General features: G+C 39.8%; 1 protein-coding gene across 6 annotated transcripts in view; it reads right to left on the bottom strand.

Annotated features, from left to right (window-relative positions):
- The window catches only part of celf5a (cugbp, Elav-like family member 5a), a 221,658-nt gene that overhangs the window by 5,221 nt on the left and 194,179 nt on the right, over positions 1-22,258 (bottom strand). For 2 of the 6 annotated variants that reach the window (XM_055047006.1, XM_055047023.1), the window contains exons 7-10: positions 14,663-14,828; positions 3,034-3,249; positions 2,699-2,791; positions 1,503-1,646 (exon numbers count right to left, since the gene is read on the bottom strand). In XM_055047006.1, coding sequence (XP_054902981.1) covers positions 1,503-1,646; positions 2,699-2,791; positions 3,034-3,249; positions 14,663-14,828 — 619 coding nt within the window. The remainder of the gene's footprint in view (positions 1-1,502; positions 1,647-2,698; positions 2,792-3,033; positions 3,250-14,662; positions 14,829-22,258) is intronic. The other 4 variants (XM_055047030.1, XM_055047045.1, XM_055047013.1 and 1 more) reach the window with 3 other exon arrangements.

Here is a 22,258-nt window from a genome sequence, read left to right as displayed (position 1 = left end):
TCTCATCTAAGACTACATGTTTTGATGGCGAGTCTCATCAATTTAACAGAATTCTCTCTTCCTCATTTATAGATTAATTGTACCAAAGTGCCGCCGCGTTGATGTGAATGTCTATTGTAGCGGCTCGTCATTACTGCAAACAGATCTTCTTTCAGGAGTATCTAATATTAAGCCTCTCACTCAAGCAAAAGCATTCAGCACTAGGGACACTTCATTGGGCTTCTGCAGTTCCCTTTGAGTAAAAACAATTGCTGCTCCACAATCACCACCGATCCGCTCTGCCCCTGAAGCGTCACCGTCAAGCTCTTCAGATGCCTGTAAGGTGAAGTTAGTCTGCTGAAGTTAAACGACGACTTGAAGCGTGGAGGTGTGTGGTTCGGCCTCGGCAGTTGCAGGTATTGACAGAAACGAGGGGTTACAGAACAGTTACGAAGATGCTGACAGTGCCTGGAGGTTTCCGGGTCAGTCATCTGCCAAAACGAAACAAGGACATTGACTCTGATCGACTGCATCCAGGCCAGTTTGGAAACAATGCACTCGGAGCATCTTTTCCTCAGTCCTCATGCCAAAGCACAAGCAGTCATCAAGATGCAAATTCCAGTCGGTTTGTCTGGGCGAAGATCAATCCTCGCAGTCTGTGGGCTGTCAAATGCTGTCACAGCCAGAATAGGTTGTGGAAAAGAGCATCTTAAATGTTTTAATGTTTTCAAATTAGATATTCAGTAAACGGCATAAGAGACATGCATAAAAGACAATGATCATAATTATTTAGCTCAACAAAAAAACAACTTGTTGACACTTCTTAGCTCATCCCACCAGTTTTTTTTCTCCATGAAATTCAAGTCAGGGAAAACAAAAAAATATTTTTGTGTTGATATACCCATTTATTATAGTTCTCCTGCCGGAATTTACACTTAACTAATAAAGTTCAAATGGATCAGAATTTTTTAAAAAATAATTATGTTTCCAATAGTACATGATGCTCCTCCTTCTAGTCACTGATTGACTTGATTGAAATTTATTTAAAAAAAACTGAGCTCAGTGGGAGAAATCCCAGAGAAGAAGATGAGGAAGACGTAGACAAAAATGGATGAGAGTCTTGCTCTGAAAACAACATTCGGTGTCTCATCCTTCCTTTGTTGCTGAGTTGGCAACACAATCAAGTCAGCAATTCAGTTCACACTACCTGACTGTGTCAAAATTCAGCTCAAATATTCCAACATGTTTAATTGACTTCTATTGAGGTTGGGTTGGATTTGTCACTCCAGCACTCACACAGACAGATATTTGTAGTGCAGATATTTCCAAACTGGGAATCATAGGTAAAATCTGACAAAACAAAACAAAACAAAAAAAACTAAATTCTCTGAAATTAAAGGTTGGATTACGCACAGCTTTTAAACATGAGTTCATCTAAGTGCAATAAAAGAGGCTTTATTTTAGGAATTTATACATGTATTTACCAAGTGTGAATGGATCTGTACATGTCGTTTGTAACTCACCAAAGCACTTGCTCTGGTTGGTTGCCCGGTCCATGAAGACCTTAGAAGAGATGACTGTACCAAAGGGCAAAAACATCTGCATGAGTTCATTGTCTCCAAACTCCTGCGGCAGGTGGTAGATGAAGAGATTACACCCCTCTGGACCTGAGCAGACAAAAAGAGGAACGCATGTCAATTTCATTTCTCCAGTCTCACCAAAATTATATGACAATTATCTACTTAATTATCTCAATTATCTCTTCAGTGGTCTATAGCATTTTATTTAAGACTGGTACTTATATTAAAACAGTTCTACAGAATAGGTTTGCTTTATGTACACGTTCCTCCATTCTTTGCTACTCAAACTGTAACTCAAAGACTTGTTGAGTAAATTACCAATAATCAAAGATAAAACTTACAACATCTACCTCTCAACATGCTGACAAAAGGTTTATTGTTGTATTATACAAAACATGTCTATGAATTTCTAGTAATAGTTTTGGAAGTTAGTCATAGATATGGATGGATTAATCAATGGATGGAACATTTTGACAATGACAATGGGAATACAAAAAAAATAAAAACATTCTCCTTACTACTATTTCTTACACTTTTGTAATTCATGTAATACTTTTCTAACTTAGCCTATATGATACTCTTTAGCAATATCTCCAGAATTTCCAGACTGTTTTTCTTTTTTTCTCCTCCACTTAAACTTGTGCAGCAGGTGTGAGTAAAAAAAAAAAAACATAGAAAAGAAAAAAAAAATCACCATGATCCACTTTAAATATTTTTATGAAAGGTGCCCCAGTTTTCCCATTTCTACATTTTCATAACTCTTGTCCCCCTTGGCTGCAGCAGCATGCTTCTTACAGGTTTATTACAATGGATTTTATTGTTACTTATAAAAAAGAAAGAAAAAAAAAACATATGACTATGTTGATCATAAAACCAGAAAATTTAATACAGTTGCATTATCACTGCTTTCTGTCTAGCTATACTGTATTTTTATGGTGTATATAATGTATAAGTTACCTCAGATTAGGTGTGAAATGTAATATTGTTTCCTCAACCTTTCCACTCTATTTACCCATTCCACAGAATTGAGATGTGTACACTGTAAAAGCAATATTGGTCTCTCATGCTCATCTCTGCTTTTTATATCCATTACAGGAGGATGGGATGGGTGAAGTGTGAAAGTAATAACGTTGTCTCACCCTCACCTTCTCTCTGCTGCTGCTGCTGGATGACCTGGGGCGGCTGGGGCAGTGTTTGGCCGATGGGAGTCAGCGTGGTGGCTGGGTAGATTGCTGCGGAAAGAAGGCGCAGAGAAATGAAGAGAGGGGTGGTGTAAAAAACGAGGGGATCCTGCAGAGGACGGTGTCAAGGATGCTTAAGGTCGACCATACAGGCGTGACGTGTCCAATCAAAGGCGCTCTGATGTTCTGATGCGCTGTAAACACCCTGTGGTAATTAACGCGTAGCTGATAACACGGCTGGCATTTGTGAGCAGGTGAGATCGAGCAGCGGCAGAAGACTCGTCGTGGCCCACCTGTGTATTGCTGAACGCCAGTGAAAGCTTGCTGCAGGGTGTCGGCGGCGGTGGGGCTCTGGGTGGAGTAGGGCGGCAGGCCATTGGTGTACACCGTCTCCACAGCAGGGTGCCCGTTGGGCTGATGAGGGATGCCGGTGAATCCGTTGACGATGGGAGTGACGATGCTGGGGACGGCGGAGGTGGTGATGTTGGCTGGCGGAGAGCTCAGGCCTGCTGGGAATGAGGTTCAGCGTTACCGCGTTGAGGAGCAAACAATTCCTGTGGGCTTATTTGGTACTAAAAAAACAACAACAACAAAAACAACTAAGAACAAAGAGACACTGGATCCAGGTGTGCACAGTCACAAACACACATACACACACACATGATATAGTGCCTCCTCTCTCTAATGCAAGGACACGGGTGCGACGTGAGTCTGTCACATATCCGCCGTTTGTCGTGACACATCCTGCAGAATAGCTCGGAAGTCAACCTGTGAAAAATGAGCCTGTCTGTTGTGTTTGCGCGATACCCCGCTGGCTCCTATTGCTCAGGATGATGAAACCACTATGCAACTTCAGAGCAAAAAAAAAAAAAAGAAAAAAGAAAAAAAGAAAAAAATCAACCAAAAAAATAGAGTGGGGAAAAAAAAAAGGAAACCAATGTGGTGTAGATAGAGGCAGATTACAGAAGGAGATTTGCTTGAATGAGTAGGTAGCTTATACTCAAATATGCCTCTTACTTTTATACATACACAATAAAATACAATAAAAAAGTTGGCAGTTTGACAAATGGGTCGGCCGTAACATACATAGTACGAGCCTGACAGGCTGCTGCAGAGAGGTTCATGAGTGGAATCAAAATTGCAAGCATCCTGTTCTCTGCTGTTCAATGCATTTTTAAAAGAACCCCTCGGTTTAGAAAGTGCTTCCAATTATGCCGGGGAATGTCAAAGTACCCATTTGGAGCGGATTCTCACTTTGTGATGGCCTCCCTCTAAAGGATGTTCTCCGTGGCGAAGCATTTCGAGCCAGCTGAGGAACAGCTCCCCAGAGGACCACTTCTCAATCTGGAAGCCCTCACACCCTGATTGGACAGACAACCCAGGTTGTCACGGAAACCCTTCAGCAGCTTGTCATATCCCCACGAGCCGGTACCTCAGCAAGGCCCCCCGCTGTGAGCGGCAGTTCGCGGCAACTAAACAATCACATCCACACACGCTGAAATGAACCTGTAAATAAGCTGAGGTGCCGGTAAATACAGCGCATAGGGTTACTTTTATTATTCGCTTCTTATGACTCTTCTTTTTTTTTTTATTTCCTATGCTCTTTTGTCTTCTCTATATCACTTCTGTCTGAGCGTTTAAGCGATGGAGGACGCTGACAGTTAACAACAATGGCGACCTGGGGAATTTCCTCGGCCCAGTGAGACTTGTTGTGTCTTTTGCTAAGGTTTCCTCTATTTCTTTTCTTTCTTTCTTTTTTTTTTTTTTTTCCAGAAGCCTCCCTGCGATTGCTTGTTTCCTGCGAAGTTGTGATGAATTAGACCGCAGCTTCAGCCCATTCTCCTACCAGGACCCAGGAGACCGCCGCTCCTACTTTGAGGGCTGGAGGCAGCTATAGTGTACCCGGGCCACACGCACTCTACTGTACCACCAGATAATGTATCCTCTCCATCATCAGGCAAATTCATTTTCCAAAGCTTAGCAGTGTTTTGGGAGGAGCGCGCTCATGTATGTTCACCAGTTGCGACAGTGGAGGGACTAGTACTGTGACTAGTACTGTCCTGCAAAAGTATTAGCACTGTTTGAACTTTTTCATATTTTTATAACCAGATGCTTTTGTGGATTTTATGCTGTAGAACAACACAAATTAGCAGATGCTTGGGAAGTGGAAGGAGCATTCTGGACCGTTTTCAAATCTTTTGACAAAAGACTGAAGAGAGCGAGGAGCATTCATTTTTCAGCACCCTCCAGTTGAATTTATTGAAAACCAGCTCTTTTGGGTATTTCTCAAATGTTTATACTGAATATTTTTGAGCTTCCTAATTTTTATAACTTTTCATCTAATGTTGCCATTTGTTTATGTCCATCAATCTTACAATCTATTCTGATCATGTTCCTTATCTTGGAAAAAAAGCATCACCATGGCAGAATCAGTTTTAGTTTTCCACCACACATGCTGTTCGAAAATCAAAAGATTTGGGCGGAGATTTTCTAAATTGGCCTCATTTGGCTAATGCAAGGTCTTTCACATCTTTGCTGTATCCCCTAACATGGCTTGTGGCAAACCGCTCCAGCCCCTCTAGAGTTACCACGACTCTCTTGGCTGATTCTCGGCTTAATCAGCTCCTTGGCGATCTTGCCAGTTTAGGTCAGGAGCCATGTTTTAATATGTTTGTATCAGTGCCATCGTCTTTTGATTTTCAGAAGATAAACTGTGATGTTCCCAGAACTCGAGATATTATTTTATAATTGAACCCCGCTTTAGACATCTGCACAGCTACATCTCTGACCTGTCTGCTCGCTCCTCGTTCTTCGTGGTTTTGCTTTTTTTCTTCCACAACTTTTTTTCCTACCAAATATCTGAAGCAGTTGGTTACATTGAATTTTTTTTACATTTTTTTTGAGTGAAAGTCCTGAATACAATATGTAATATGAGGCACTTTTAAAACTTTTATTGAAAACCATTTTTCATTTTTCTATCATGACAAGAAATTCCAACTAAATATTTTGCCAACTCTTACATGGCACAATAGAACAGCAATAAATCAGAGGATCTTGTAGCTTTGGACTAATGTGTAAAACGAGAGGTATGTTACATTGTGTACAAAACTTTACAATTTAACAGCAAGTTTGGCTGTGCCAGCAGACCGATATTTTTGCCCCTGAAAATGTGTTTATTGTTGTCCACCACATGACATTTTAAAATTGTGACTTCAATTAAAAGTAGATGTGTAGATCAACGAACATTAATATAATTGCAGAGCACTATAGGTGAGACTGCTGATCCCTTCCATGTAACTGCTGTTTTGAGCAAAGCAGTAAAAAGAACAGTGCAACCTTTCCGTCGTTCAGACTTTCTTTTTAACCATAGAGAAGAAAAACTCAAACTATTAAAATGGAAATACATTTGTAACAATTTAAGTCCTGGGGCACATTATGGGTTTATGATAAAAGGAAAGACAATGACGTCATGGCCATTAAAGCTATAATTACATGTGGAGGCCATTTATGTGGCGAGTCATCATCTTTATCCTCAATGTCACCATGTTCCAATGACCAGCATGAGCAAAGCCTCCAAACCTCTCTCCTCAGCTGAAATGAAGAAGCATTTCCTACTGTCCTGGAATGGAAAATAAGACATTTCCATTTTATACCTCGCTAGACAGTTTTGCAATGTAGTTTTGCTATAGTGGAAAATTGTATTCATAGCTTGTTTACAATGCACATGCAACAGTGCAGATCTACATGCGGCTGTCAGCTTGCGCAGCGAGTATCGGTCCGTAATAATGACATGTTGTTTCCCACTTGGGCATGGCTGAATACAAAGCTATGGGGTAGCAGATTATATATTCTATACAGCTGGAGCTTTGCTACGAATTCTTTCCTGGTGGCTACGGCACAAAGGGAGTCCACACTGTGAAACAGTATGGATAAGTGTATGTCACATGCATTTATTTATGTCATGAATACGAAATTATATCCACATTACTGTCGGTTCTTCTGAGGAAGGGAAAGTGTTGATTTGCTCTCTGCAGTGATTTCCTCATGGAGCAAGTCTTCGAATATGACAGAGGTATTTATTATGCTAATTATGCATTCAAATCATCGAGGAATGCCTTGCCCGTGCTGTAGAGTGCAGTCATTACCAGCACAAGGACTGTCTTTTGCTGGAGCAAGTAATAAGCACTCAAAACAGATGCTTTCATCTAACTGATTTAAAATGTGATGCATTTACAGTCAAGGAGAAAATGTCTGTCTGGTGTGAATAATAAATCTGCGTATGGGAGGAAGAGCTTTTTTCAAAGGCTCGTCTGCATACCAATAAATACCATGCGATGTTAAACACTGCCCTTTAAATCTCTACGGCAACTCGACCGGGACGTAATGCAGCATGCATGTTCATTTAAATGAATATACCTGTAAGAATGAAAAATATCTGCATGTTCTGTTTATGGTGCATGATTTTTACCACTGCTGCCTTTTACATGTGATAATAAGGCTTTACCCATTTGCCCCTGGGACAATAATCAGTGATGTGCAGACCTTCTATGAATCACATCCTTAAAACTGCTCCTGACATTGTGACCCCACTCTAATATTCTGCTATTTACTATGTTTTTCATTGGATAATTGGCCTTTTAATCACCAATTCACTTAAGTTAGATGTTTGGAAATGAAATAAAATATGCAGGACCAAGAAACACTGTGTTATTCAAATGTTTGTTTATTTATATATAATTTAGGTTTTGTCAGCACAAAGTTAAAAAGTAGCAGAATGAAATTTACTACGAAATAAATAATCAAAGAGACATATCAATGCAGAGAAGAAACAAAAAGAAGCACCAGCACTTTTAGTTAATCATTTCTAGTTACTGACTGGTTATCCTGTCGTTCACATTATCCAAGAAAGACTGTACTAATTTTTAGATTCTATTGCATCTTCTAGAATTAATCCCAATTCAGACTTCCTTATTTATTTATAGCCATTGTAAAACTTCACCAAGCAACTTTCTGAATGTATCAGTCATTAACTCTGAGCACATTAATTAAAAAATGAGGAACTGAAATGTTGTCATCTGTATAAGTACCTAGGAGTTGCAGCCTCAAGCTGACTGACCTCCTCACAGAGCAGGTCCTCGACATTCTTCTACACATCCTATTGTAAAGCTCAGATTGTTTTTGGTTGTGTTGACAGAGTGTGTGCCAGCATTGCATGTATGACGATAAAAATCCAAGTCAAATGATGGTGGCACACACAGAGCAAAGAAGGACATGATTCAAACCAGGAGCAGAGAAAGAAACACAAGAAAACAAGCTTTGATGCCTGCCTGAGGAGGTGGCTGTAGCGTTGCTCCCCCAAAGACAGAGTTGAGTACATGTACATGTGGTAGTAAGGATATCAATGCCTTGTGCACAGGAATACGAAGAAATATGTTGAAGCCTTCACTTTGCCTGCGCCGCTTCTGAGGACATTATGCATGCAGTGCAGCGACTACAGCAATGTGCCAGACTTTCCGATCGCTGAGGAGGCCAGCTTCTGAAGCTTTGCTGCAGGTGAAAGTTTTTCTTTCACAGCTCTGATCTGAGCAAGGAAAGAGCTGCGACTCTGGTTGTAAAAAGCAGATGCACACAAAAGGACAAGGCCAATAACCTGTCGGCCATGTTCAATACCTCGAAGATAATGTCTTTACCCTTGAAGTTACAATTAATCTAATCTTTAATGTGCAATGTGTAGATGTACAGTAGGGGTCGTTCATGTTACTGTTAGCCTGGAGATACTGAAGCTACGGTCATTATGAAGTAGAAAGATTTATGTATTAACACTGAGAAAAAGGACACCTAAATTAGAAAAGTGTTCCAGAACTGAGCTTGTAATAATGAAAACACACAATGATCTCAAACACAATCTAATTTTACCAAGGGAACCCACTACTGACTTCTTGATGTAAGCAAAGATGTGGCAGGAGAATAGTCTTCGCCACATTAGTTGGTTCCCATCTATCTAATAGTATCAAGGCTTAATCAGCTATTATTATTATTGCACATTAAAAGCTGCCATCCAACAGTTTTTATCCATTTATCCAGACATTTGGGGGTACTTGCTTTTGCAAAACATCGCCTATTTTCACAAACCTCGTGCTAGAAGCTGCAGTCTCAAGCTGACCTACCTCCTCACAGAGCAGCTTTACCCTGTGCCTTCCCCATTCAGCTCCACCAGACTACAAGTCTGCTGAGCTTATCTTACCAACTACTTCTCAGTCCAATGCTCCTAATAAAACTTGTAAATAGCATAGTGGAAAGGAATTATTGAGTGCTGAAGGCAGTTTTGGAAAGAGCAGGAGCTTCTTAAAGAGACAGAGGCCAATTTCAAGACACAAAACCGCAAAGTCAAATTTCTTCTGAGTTATGGTTGATAGTCAACAATTTTAAAACAACTAAAGGTAACAAAGCTACTTGAATGTGCTGTAAAATGGCACTATGTGCCTGGAAAATACATAATACTGCATGTAGCTAAAAGTAAACTCTTAGGTGTTCATCGATCCAGCTGTTTGCTTCAGTCCTGATCTGATGCGTCACTCCACCGTTAGATCTGTAGAATAAGCAGTCACAAGCTTGTTAATTAATCCTTTACTTAACACAAACCTCCAACCTAATTCTTCCTCATCACTTGCTTGTTTTAAAATTAATGTTTTTATAAACCACATGCCCAGAAGCCACAAAGGACAGGTAGTATTAAGAAAGATCAGCACGTCAAACAGCTCATTAGTTTCCTGGTGTTTGTCACCATGGAAGGGTTCTGCATCAGTGGATTAACTGTGTTTGAATCCAGCAGGGATGTCGTGCCACATTCAGTCTGTCTGTCAGTGGGTTGTTCCTGGCTGTGCAGCGTCTGCAGTACATTTTGTCTAATGTGCACTTGTGCATCTTGTATGTCTTCACTGCAGAACAGCACCATACAGGAGAACATTAGAGCGACTTTGATTACACACTTCTCTCATTCCAAACAAAGCATCCTTGACACTGCGTGTTCTTTGCCACATATACCCAGCGGGATGCGCATCTCTCTCCGTTTCTTCCTTCCTTTTACTGTGTTTATCTCTCCCTCCTCTCCCTCTTTCCATATCTCCAGCTTCCCCCTCCTCTCTCTCTCTTCGGTTTTGTTTAACTTTCTTTTCTTCTGCAGCACTCAGGGAGCAGCACCTGGTGAACATTATTTTCAAAAAGCATCATCATGCATCATTGTAAGGATACGTTCTCTAATCAGCCAAGCCATCTGGCAAACAGCTTATGCACCATCAAGCCTAAATGCTTTGCATCTGTTGATCGAGTGCATGTCTCTCTTTTTTTTTTTTTAGAGACACCCTTAACCTCTGAACCTATCAAACAAGATTTTTTTTGTCCTAAACATGTTGGTTACTGGGTAATTTCAAAATAAGGTGAAGAGAATAAAAGTGTTGATCGTCAAGCACTCTCAGTTTAGATGTTTCTTTCAAACTTAACAGAAAAAAAAGTCAAATACAAACTGATTTTAGAAACATAATTTGATTGATGAGACAACTTTAATGCATAAGTTAAGCTTTAGCCAAAGCGGAGACGCACTCTAAAATAAGATTTGGATATTACGATGAATTATTCCACTGAATCGTGGCAGGCATCCTACAGTCTCTCAGTAGTGTCAGAATTCCTTGCCCTACTTTCACAGACAGCCTTGCCAGTAATGTTATGTATTCCTTCAATGAACTCTAAATATGTCACAGTCAGAAGAAGGAGGTTTGTGTATGTGTGGTGGTGGGGTAGTGTGGGGGTTTAGGGGCATAAAACTCTGCAAACTAGAATCAGCAAGCTGGGGTACCGACTCCTGCAGCTGCTGCCCGCAAAATCAAATGAATGAATGAAGCAAAGGGAAATAACAACTTGAATATTTATGACTGTTCTTGAAACTTTATGATTACCATCTATTTTTTTGTTGGATTCTGAATAACTTACATTCATTCAATGCGAAAAGGTAACCCAATAAAAAGTACATAAACAGAAATATCCAGTTCACATGTAGCAGTGAGGTCGGCTTTTCTATGGTGTGGACTTTAACCTACTTCACCTACTATTCTCTAACTCACTTTAAAATGCCCTTGTAAAATTCTAGGTCTATTCAAAATGTATCTTACTCCTGTTAAGTTAGATGTTTATGCAGATACCAAAAAGGTCATCTTAAGGTCGCTCCTAAAAAGGAGAACATGTTTAATTAAAATTGTTCTCATTTTGCCAATCTAGAAATTCATAAGGCTTTAAAAGTATTCATAACTTACCATAGCTTTAAATGCTGATTGGCATTAAATATGAACTTGTCGTTATGCACCAGAATTAATAAAAAATATATATTTGAATGTGAAAACAGTATTTGTTCGCGGTCTCTTCATGTTTTAGTGACATTTCCTGCATGTCTAACCCAGTTTCAAAAGCAATCCAACAAATGTGCCTCCAGACATTCAGAACTTGTTTCAGGGGCACCAAAGTCCACCTGTTAATCTACAAGTACCACTTGGCAGACTGAATCACATTCATCCAGTAATTCAAACAACTCTTAAACCTGGCGAGACAGAAATAGTGCCTGTGAAAAGCATCAACTTCCTTGAATTTTCTTTTTCTTTTCATTGTCTGTACAAATCAATTGTGATCAACAAAATTTGGCTTTTGTGATAAAAAAAAGGGGGCAAAAACCTTCTTGAATGTCAAAGTTAAAACAGATTTCTACAAAAATAATGGCATTTAAAAAAACAGATAGTCAGTCCCAGTAGTCAGAGAAAAAATATGTCTGACACACTAAACATCCCCTGGAGTTCAATTTAATTCATCACCAAGAAATTAAAGGAATGTGGTCCATGTGTAAATATGTCTATATCAGGTTATTTACACAAACTGAGTGACTGTGGAGGAAAAAGCCCAGTAAGCGAGGCCACCAGGACGCCAGTGAGTACGAGGAAGGCGTGACAAACTTCAGTAGATGAGATGGGAGAAACTCTGCATACAAGTACTGCTGCCTGGGTTCATTACTACTGTAAACTTAATGGGAGAGTGGCAGTGAAAATGCAACAGTTGAAAAAAAAAACTAATTTAGGCTGGACTAAAGAGGTTTGTGGGAAAGTTCTTTGGTCCCCAGACAAGACGCTACGTTTGAAAATGGAGATCAGATGCAGATCAACAGATTATCCAAACAGGTCAGATTTGATTATTCTTAAGGTGGACAGGGTGAAGACAATCACATACATCCAAAAGTAGCTGGTTTTATTTTTTATTTTTTGGTAAATTTGTTGAATATTCATAAAGGCATATTTTGGTGGTGAGATTGATTTGTAAAGCAATAAACGAAGGAAAACAGCATGAGGGGTGAATACTTTTTATCTAGTTCTTGTTTTTTACAGATTGCATTTGTTTTTGAGTGTCTTTGGTAAACTGGTATTAATTTGACCATTTTAATTCTTGATTGTATTAATAATAGTTAGATATTGTTTATTTTTCTTAATTCTTCTCATGAAAATGCCAAGAGATCTGAAAACTTTAATTTCACTTTTCATAAGTTGAACTTTTACAGATGACAAAAGCAAAATCAACAAGATGTCTTTTGTTTTGAGGCAAAGACTTGGTTTTCTATAGACTGCAGCTGGAGAGATGCACAAACAATCCAAGTTGACTGGAGGACAAAGCCTTTCGCACAACCCATGCACACACACCGACTGTGCTCCTTGCAGCGCGGTTGCACTATCTTCAATCAGCACCATTGTGTTGCAAAAATACAGGTATGCATGGCGAATACAAAGCTCCGAATTGCAGCACTGTCATTGCTTTTACCCATCAAAAATAAGAGCTTCTCAGCAAGACTGAGCTCTGGTTTTAATCACTGTCTTAGATTGATTATGCCTGCCCAAAAGTGCACACTTTGTGCAGAAAACATCAATGCGAATATTTGACAAATGTCTTGTCTTTCCACATACATCACCTGGTGTTGAAAATGATACTGTGCCTGCCTACAACATGCGTGTCTGCTGGCACCGTATCACTTCAGGCACATATTTTTTGTTTGTGTTCAGGCGGGGACGTCTCTGACTCAGTTCTTTGTTTTTGTTTTTTGAAAGATATATTTTAAAATTTAATAATTGGGTTATTTTGAAATTGGCTGCTGATTTTTAAATTTAATAATTGGGAGCAAATGTTTAAATGAATTGCAGATTCAATCTTGCCTTACAAAAGTGCATGGAAGTATGAGAGTTTTACTGTATATATATAAAAAAAGTTAAATATATACATACATACACAACCACAAATATAAAAGTAGATGTCATTCAGTAAACTACGTCTTACACATATGATTTGTAGACGTAAAAAAAAAAAAAGTGTTCACAGACCAGGTGGACAGCTGTATACAGTGGAGATTAAAAGTGTTCATTTTGGAACTAGGGTTTATTTCTCTATACTTTACAACTGGACAATGATAGTGATCTCCCAGCAGGATCCAGTACAAAGCAGGTTTGAGTTTCTGTAGCTGCCAGGTTTTTCTGAACTTTTTTTGACAAGGTGGTAAAGGTGATTGAAAACCTGGACACAAGTGGCTGAAACATAATGATCCAGAAAACCACATCATTGTATTTGACTCAGGAAAAAACAAAACAGGAATTTACTAAATCTTCAACATTGATATATTATATTATTATTTTTTTCTTCTTCTCTTTATGATCCAACCCATTGTTTTTGTATTCTGCTGTGTTTTTGGTGTCACTCTCAAACAAGACATTCCTGTACCTGCAGGCACACATGGTCACAAAAACATAGACTTTGTGTTCGAGTAGACAGGGTGAGGGTTACCGACATATTATTTCATGTATGCATGTATTTCTGCCTGTATTCACCCAGTGTTGAACAGAAGAAAACAACAAAACCAAGTCTTGTGCACCCTGTTCTTGTTTTTAGAATGTGTTGAAGCTGTTTCTTGCATCGCAAAAAATACAAAAAGCATATTCATCCCCCTCTGCTTTACTCTTTTTCCCCCTTCAAATTCTGATTGAAGGTGGGAGTTGAGAGTGGGTACACCCAACGAGCACATGCTGAGAAAGAACACAAATATTTTTGCGATAAAAAAACACAGAGCTCTGCAATAGTTTGATAAAGTGACGCAGGTTTTGTATAAACTTGATTCCTACGATGACTTTAAAGAACGTTTAAAACAAATCTTTCTGTGCTGCTGATGGTTGTGTCTCTCAGACAAGTAGCTTTAAAGTTATCAAAGACTTTGCAGTAGAAACTGAACACTGCTGAGATGACAAAGTATGAGAGTGGAGCGCAACAAAGACTGAGATACTGTATAATTTATTTAGGCTTATGCTTTTGGTGAGTGAAGAATCTTGAAGTTTTTTTTTTTTTTTTTTCCAAAGAAAAATGAAACTGCTGAATAAGCAAATCTTTGGCAGTGGGTAGGTGTTTGAAAGTCCTTTCCTTCCCACTGTAATGTATGTGCATGGAGGCTGTTTGTTATGGAAAACAAACCCAACTGCATGCAAACCATGCACAAGTGCCTCAAAGCACAAGGTCAAAATGCTACAGGGAAATTAATGCCTTATCTGTATATTTAGTAATAGATGTTCTTTACTCTGCTGCTTCTACTGTAACCCTAAATCTCAGCATTCGCAAACAACATAAACATGCAAATCTCGTCTCACTTTCCCTTTCCCTCCAGAGGAATAATTTTGGATTACCGGTAAATAGGCACTCTTTCTTTGGGGCATGCTGCAGATCTAGCTTGTTTCACACTCACACACACATGCGCGTCACGCACGGCAACATAACACAGACGTTATTAAAAGACGCTTTGGCTTGCTACCGTGGCAGAGAAACACCATCACATAGAGAAAGGGAATGAAACTGAGTGCTCACCCAGGGTCTGATGAAACTCACTCGACACCGGGGTCATGGGAGTGGGTGGGAGGCTGTTGATGTTGAGCGCCCCCATCTGGTGGATCTGCGTGGCAGGGAAGGCCACGCTAGGCGTGATATAACCTCCATGGGTTGCTGCCATGATGGCTGCCTGCTGCTGCATGAGCTAAAGAAGACGGACACGGAGAGATGGGTGGAGGACAGGATGGGGGAGAAGAAGGTGACGAGGGAAAAGATGGCGATGAAAAATGTAGTAAGTGGCCGAAGAATCGAGAGAGGATGGAAGAAGGGGGGTAAGAGTGAAACATATCAAGGGCAGACGAGAGGGAGGGATTTATGGTGATGTTGATGGATGGATAGTGCATGGAAGTGCAGAGAAAGTAGAGCAGAAGAAAAGAAAGAGAAGAAAAAGAAGCCTGTCAACCTATGTTTAGTGAATGTGCCCGTCCTCGCAGCAGGAAGCCTGTCACCAGCTGCAGAAACAATTTAATAGCTGTCTGTTGGGCTCATACAAATCAAGGCATTGACATGTGCACATTATCTCCGTGCTCAGGGGACAGGCAAAGTTTGCAGTTACAATGCCTTTTTTCCTTATAATTGTCAAACTTCACAATACTTTGCTCGGCTGCATAGAAATGCCACAGATGCCTCCCACTCTCATTCCTCGGGCTCATGTTTAATTTTTTCTGATGGATTTGTGATGATTACCACTTGGAGCTTGACATTCAGTCATCACTTAACATCTTCTCTCATTTTATAATTTATTTGGCACATGGTGCTCAAACAAGAGTGCTTTTCTCTAAACACATTTTGCATAAAGAGTAAAGATTTGGGCTTGAAAACTCAACACGAAGAAAATCATAAAAAAAAATTATAAATAAATATCCAGTTACACAATGAGCTGTCAAGGAATGTGTCAAAGGTCAGATCCTGCCCAAACTGTTCTGGTCAGTGGAATTACACCATGTTCTAAATTATTATGAAAATTGAATTTAAGTTGTTATGCTATTAAATTTATAGATGGTATTGTGTGTCAAGGCTCTTTGAATCACTATAATTAATTTCAGAGAGCTGGTTGATTAGTTTATCTGGTGAACTCAATTGAAGAAAATCCACTTCACAAGGATGTTCCACATTATTAAGCAGGCTGCAGGTTTCAAGCAGTAGGGGAAAGAGAAAGGATCTCTGCTGACGAAAATCATCAAATAGTGTAGTGCCGTATGACAAGGTATGAAGACATTAAATATTTAATGAAAACTGAATCGTTATTGTACTGTGAAGAGATAAGTGGCAGATTCAGAATGAAGATGGGTTTGTACAGATAAAGGCACAATGAGGAAGGTTTCTGTTAGATAAATTTATCGAATTAAGAGAGCAGCTGTTAAAATGCCCTTACAAAGCAGCAAACAGTTATTTGAAGCTGCTAGTGCAGGGGTGGGCAATCCTGGTCCTCGAGGGCCAGTGTCCTGCAGCTCTCATATGTCACAGTGGTCCAACACAGCTGAATCACATCCTAAATACAGTCAAGTTCTCCAGAGTTCTGCTCATGACCTCATTATTTGACTCAGGTGTGTTGAAGTAGAAAGACATCTAAATGTTGCAGGAGACTGGCCCTCGAGACCTGGAATTGCCCAGCCCTGTGCTGGTGCCTCTGAAGGTGGAGGATCCTCCAGAGGCTTACGGTGCATCAACCTGTTATTCGGCCAACCCTAGCCAGGGCTCACAAGCACACAAGCAGAAACGGTGGCAATGGGCCCAGCTGAACATGAAGATTAATTTTCAGACAGACTTGTTCACTGATGACTGCTGTGTAATCCTGGATGGTCCAGATGGACGCAGTAGTGGATAGATGGTGGACGGCCACCACGTCCCAACACAGCTGTGACGTCAGCAAGAGATGGTGGAATCATTTTTAGGGCCGAAATCATGGAGAGAGAGCTGGTCAGAGTCACTGAAGGTGTGAAAATGACCTCAGCAAAGTATTTGAACTTTCTGACTGATCGCTTTCTTACATGGTTCAAAAAGAAGAGCCGTACCTTCCGTACCAAAATCCTCCTCATGCATCACAGTACACCATCTCATGCTGGAAGGAATACCACTGTGTCATTGGTTGCTATGAGCATAAAAGGGGAGAAACTCATGGTGTGGCCACCATCCTCCTCTGACCTCAACCCTATTGAGAACCTTTGGAGTTTCCTCAAGCAGAAGCTCTGAGGGTGGAATGCAGTTCATATCAAAACAGCTCTGGGAAACTTTTCTGACATCCTGCAAATAAATTAAATTCAAGCAGAAACTTTCCACAAACTCACAAGTTCAATGGATGCAAGAATTGTGCAGGTGATATCAAAGAAGCGGTCCTATGTTAACATGTAACTTGGTCTGTTAAGATGTTTTTGATTGAAATAGCTTTTGATTTTAGACCACTTAATGCTGCACATTCAAAGAAAAACCGTTTGCAGTTCTTTGTCATTCATAGAATGTTTTGAAAATCTGCTGGCCATAATAACTTGGAACAGTGCATTTTGAGTTTTTTTTATTTTTGATACTGTTCTCATGGGGAGCTTTGTTCAGTAAAATTAGATTTATACTGTAATAGTTTGTGACTTAAAAATTATACTGACCATCATTTGCAGTGACCATTTAAGAAAATCTGAGAAAATGTCACGTGCATAATAATTTGAAACACGGTGTAATACTGACACACAATTCAAGTAAGTTTGTCTTACAAACATAGTCAGACCCTAATTTATTTATTTTTACATTTCATTACATAGCTTGACATTGCAAAGCATTTTCTTCAAAACAAACAAAGTAACAAAACCGTAGATGGAAAAGTAAAGTCAGCATTCAAAATCTTTTCTAAATAAAAACATTTACAGTGTTTTGACGACAGGCCTTTTACTTTTATTCTGCTAAAAAAATCTGTCAATATGTCAATTGTCTTTAGAAGTTACCTAATATGTAAATACTGTTGACTTGTCTTTCCTTCTCAGCATAAATAAAGGATAAATCTATGAAAGTGACACAGCAAACCCTTACCCTAACCCTTTAATGAGGGGTGAAGTAAAAAAGATATATAATTTTGAGCAAAACTACTATATGTGGAGGAATGACATCCCATACCCCTCTGAGAAAAGCATTCCTACTTTGTAGCATGAGGGTGACAGTATCATGGTGTGAGTCTGCAGTGTTTCAACAGAGACAGGTGAGCTGATGTCAGTTAATAAGATGGCAAATCAATATTACTGGAGGCTGTAAAAGACTTGAGTCTCGGGGCAGAGGTTAATTAGGACATTGACCCTAGACATAGAACTAGCACTGCATCAGAAATCAAAACATAATCTTGGTGTGGAATGGCTCAAGTGGCACCGCAAAGTATTGACATATTGCTTGGTTGTGTTTTATTTGAAAATTCCTTGGAAACCATGTATCATTTTTTCCACTTCACAATTATCCGTTTCTTCGTATTGGATCAAAAAATGTCAAAATAAAATATACTAACGCTCGAGATTGCAAAATGACAAAATGTGAAAAACATCAAGGGATATGAATACTTTTGCAAACCATTGTATGTTCTTAATATGAAACATTAAAAACCAGATGGCCTAGGCAAAGAAATCTTCAAAACACACACAAAGTAAGAGTTTAATGCATAAAAAATGTAATTTCCAAAAAATGCCCTCACATCTTTCTCCTGCTAAATGAACACATTAGAATAACATTTTTGAACCAAGAGTAGCTCTAGACTCAATTTGAGACCATGTTAGTAATACAACACCTTCAGTGAGTAAATGTCTATTTTCTCTTGCTGGACAATCCCGCAAAGAGATACAATCAATAGCCTTTCACTCCCTCTGCATTTCTGCTTAGCATGAACTGAGAAGTGAGAGCTGAAACCATTTTCCATCAAATGCAGCCCAAGGAGTGTTTATTCATATGCATAGGACATGCTCACATGCACCGCTGCCTTGAACCGTTCTCGCTAACAAAGACACACACATACACACCACATGCATGAAGAGTGATAGAGACTATTTGAGCTTCCAGACTTTGCTTAAATTCTCCTGGTGCAAAGAGCACCCTCTGAATGCCTAATTTAGAAAGTAAAAAAAAAAATCCATCACTGTACAATGGCTTTTGCAGCTCATGAACCACTGGTTTTATCTGGGGAATCAATAATCTTTTGCAGGCCGCGCAGCTGCCCATCGGGCATGCGGACTTGTGTGGTATAGGAACACAAACACAGCAGGCCCAACCTCTTGCCCCATGACTCTGCATCTGTTTAATACTGCATGGCTTGTATGTGTCAGGGGAGCTGCTGATAGCTGTGGTCTGAGATCGCTTCGCGCAGGCAGAAATCAAACTCCTCTGCCACTTGCACTGATGCTAATGATGGCAGTAAAGGTACAGAACGGCTCTCTGGTTGTATTTGCATGTGGACCTGGCGACGGAAAAGCCAATTATTTTCCCTGAGTGCCCCTGTCAGGTAACCTTAAAGTGTCTGTCCTGTTGTAGAAAGCCCGATGTTGGAGCCTCAGCCATCCGGTCATTTGCATAATTTTATCAATGTGAAAAATGTGAATAATTCCTTTCTAAAAAAAAAAAAAAAAAAAAAAGAAAAGTTGGACATTGTAGAGACTAAAACTGAAGTATATATGATCAAATCAAAAAAATAATAATGCTCGACCTAAAAAGTAGACAGAAAGGTCCAATGATGATTTTTGATTTGAATCACTTTATGTCTGTATTTTCCAATCCATTGAACAGACTTCTATTTTGTCACAGTTTTGTTCCACAAGCTAATTTCTCCTTTTTCCGACATTCAAAGACATGGGCACAAAATGGTTAACATACCACATGCTAAACCCATGATCCTGAAGCTGTGGTACACCGAGGTTTCGGGGTGGAACAAGATCTCGCAATATTAAAACAAATCAGTGTTTCTCACTGAGGTGACTGCTAACTCAAACACTAACCAGTTGCGATAAGTACAAATTCACCTGATGATCAAAGTCATCCCGCATTTCCCTTTTAGTATATAAAGCTGCACAAACAGTCAATGCAAATCCACCTGTGGATTACAGTTTTGTACCAGATTTTAGTACAAAATGCCAAAAACACAACTCCATTTTTGTGACTCTGTTTACTTTCGGCACCTGTGATTTTTGATGAGGTTGTGGGATATCTGCTCAGGGTGGCCTCATTGTTGCTCAGATGAATAAATAAGTGGAGGAAATTATGTTAGTTGCATCCAGATTTTGTGAACCTTTGTGTTGCTACTCAGTTTCAGAAAACAAAACTGTGTACAAAGCTAAACTGGAGTGTTACCAATAACCGTGGAAACTTCAGTCATCTATTGCTTCAAATTACTGAGACCTTTTAAACTTGAACTGAGTAAACCCACATTTCATTTTTTTTAAGAGGTGTTATTATGTATTTTCCAGGCACATATAGTGTCATCACATAACTAACATAATCAAGTAATCATGTTAGCTTCAATCATCATGAAAATGCTGTATATATCAAACATAACCTGAAATAAATTTGACTTCACAATTGGACTCCATGAAATTTGCCTCCATCTTAACAATGCTTCCCACTGTGCCGTTTACAACCATTATTAGGAGCGTTGGACTGAGAAGTAGTTAATATGATGAGCTCATCAGATGCACAGTTTCCCAGGTTTTTGCTAATTGTTGCTGGTCTGGAGGAGCTCTGCTTGAAATCTGTTTTTCAAAGCCAAATTTAAATGCCACAAAGAATGAGAACAGCTTCTGCAAAAATATCACTAACATTATTTTTCTTGTAGTTTTTTTTTTTTTGCAAAAAAATTACATTTTGGTCAAATGTATATACATCCCCGGGTGGGTATTCAAGTAAAACCTACCACTGCCCCTAGTCAGCCAGCAGCCTTTTTAGTCTTCATCCGCATGGAGTAATAATCGCAGTGGGAATAAATACTAGCGTGACCAGAATACCATCCTCTCTCCCAGCTCCAAATGTCTCAGATAATGTGGCCCGTAATGCCAACTGTCAGATTGTCAAGGATAAAAAAAAAAAAAAACTCTCACATTAATTGTTGCTTTGTTCCAAAATAAAATCCAGCAAATTGGAAACTCAAGCATGTAATTATGTTGGAATGCAGCAGTTAACACAATCTGACTTCAAGAAAAAGAAATAAATAATCAAAGAGCAGCTATGCCGACCGAGGGAAACACAGTCACTCCGTTATACTTTTTATATGCTTATTTCTCGTCTCTCTGAAATTCAAATACATTATATTCATAAGACCCATTACCCCTTTGCACTCCCCCCAACACCCTATTTATTTATGCACTCCCCGAGCAGATAGAAAACGTCTCTGGTAGAGAATGAGCAAAGCTGAGGAGTCTTCATCATCACAGAAAACAACCTTTTCTAGCTGCCTTTCAAAAGACAGACCAAAACAAGGGGCCAAAAAAAAAAAAAGACAGAGTGTGCCCAGATGAAAAGGAGCACAGAAAGTTGCCTGGGCTCCAGCAGCATTCAGTTAGTGTCAGACATCTGCTTTTTTATAGCAACCTGATGGCATTACTCTCCCCTGGTGCTAGCAGGCAATCACCTCTTTATCACATGGCAATTATCTCCGTAGTGCTGCTCTGTGACTCGCCGACTCTTAGTGCTGTCACATGTGACCCCTTACAGCCCAACCAGCCAATGACAGAGGGAAAAAAACGCGGCGGCTGGCTGTGGTGTGTCGGAGGTGTGTGGGAGGCGGAGGGGGTTCAGAAACAAAGAAGGGCTAGCAGGGGAGCGGTAGAGAGAGGGTGTAAAAGGTTGGAAAAATTAGAGTGTCAAGGAGACAGTGGGTCACAGAGGTGAAGTCAAGGGCCACATTTGTTACCACCGAGCCAGCAGGCTGCATTTCTCAATAGTTTTCTTCTCATTTCCGATGCGCTCCATAATAAGCGCGCATGCATTCGCTCACGTGCAATGGCTGGCCCCTCGCATGCATAATGCAGCAAAATCAGGTCACACTCACACAGCCTGGCATGTGCATGCGTGTGGGCAGTTTACAGTACAGCCAAATGATGCTATAATTTGTGGCCATCATTTCTCTCCCCCGCACAGAGTGGCAGTTTGAACGCAGAATCGTCCGACAGGGGGAGATGTTTCCTAATGGGAGCTTACAGCCGTCCTCCTCCTCCCTCTCATCCACCCACGCTCACTGTCACTATTAGCACCAATTCCAACCATTCCCTCTCTCTTCTTGTTTGACTCTTGCATTTTGCCTAATGTATGTTTTCAGGAAGGCGTTTATGATGCATTCAAATTTTAAACTTCTTACTTGTTTCGCTCTCTTTTTTTTCTTCTTCTTCTTGTTTGCCCCTGTGACACACTTTTGTAGTCATGCAGAGCTGAAATGGCTGGCTGAAACCATCTCAGAAGATAAGGGGGGGAAAAAAGTGTTCAAATGTGTTTGTGTCTCAGAAAGGGGAAAACAAAACAAAAAAAGCTAATAAGTGGTTGTTTTAAGACCTGAACTCTGCGTTTTCTTGGGAGAGCTATTATCATTCAACACCAACTCGAGATTGAAACATGGATTCTCGCTCTCTT

This window comes from Poeciliopsis prolifica, unplaced genomic scaffold (genome assembly GCF_027474105.1).
Source record: "Poeciliopsis prolifica strain line A6 unplaced genomic scaffold, Auburn_PproV2 SCAFFOLD002, whole genome shotgun sequence".
NCBI lineage: Eukaryota > Metazoa > Chordata > Actinopteri > Cyprinodontiformes > Poeciliidae > Poeciliopsis > Poeciliopsis prolifica.
This window is presented reverse-complemented; position numbering and strand designations above follow the sequence as displayed.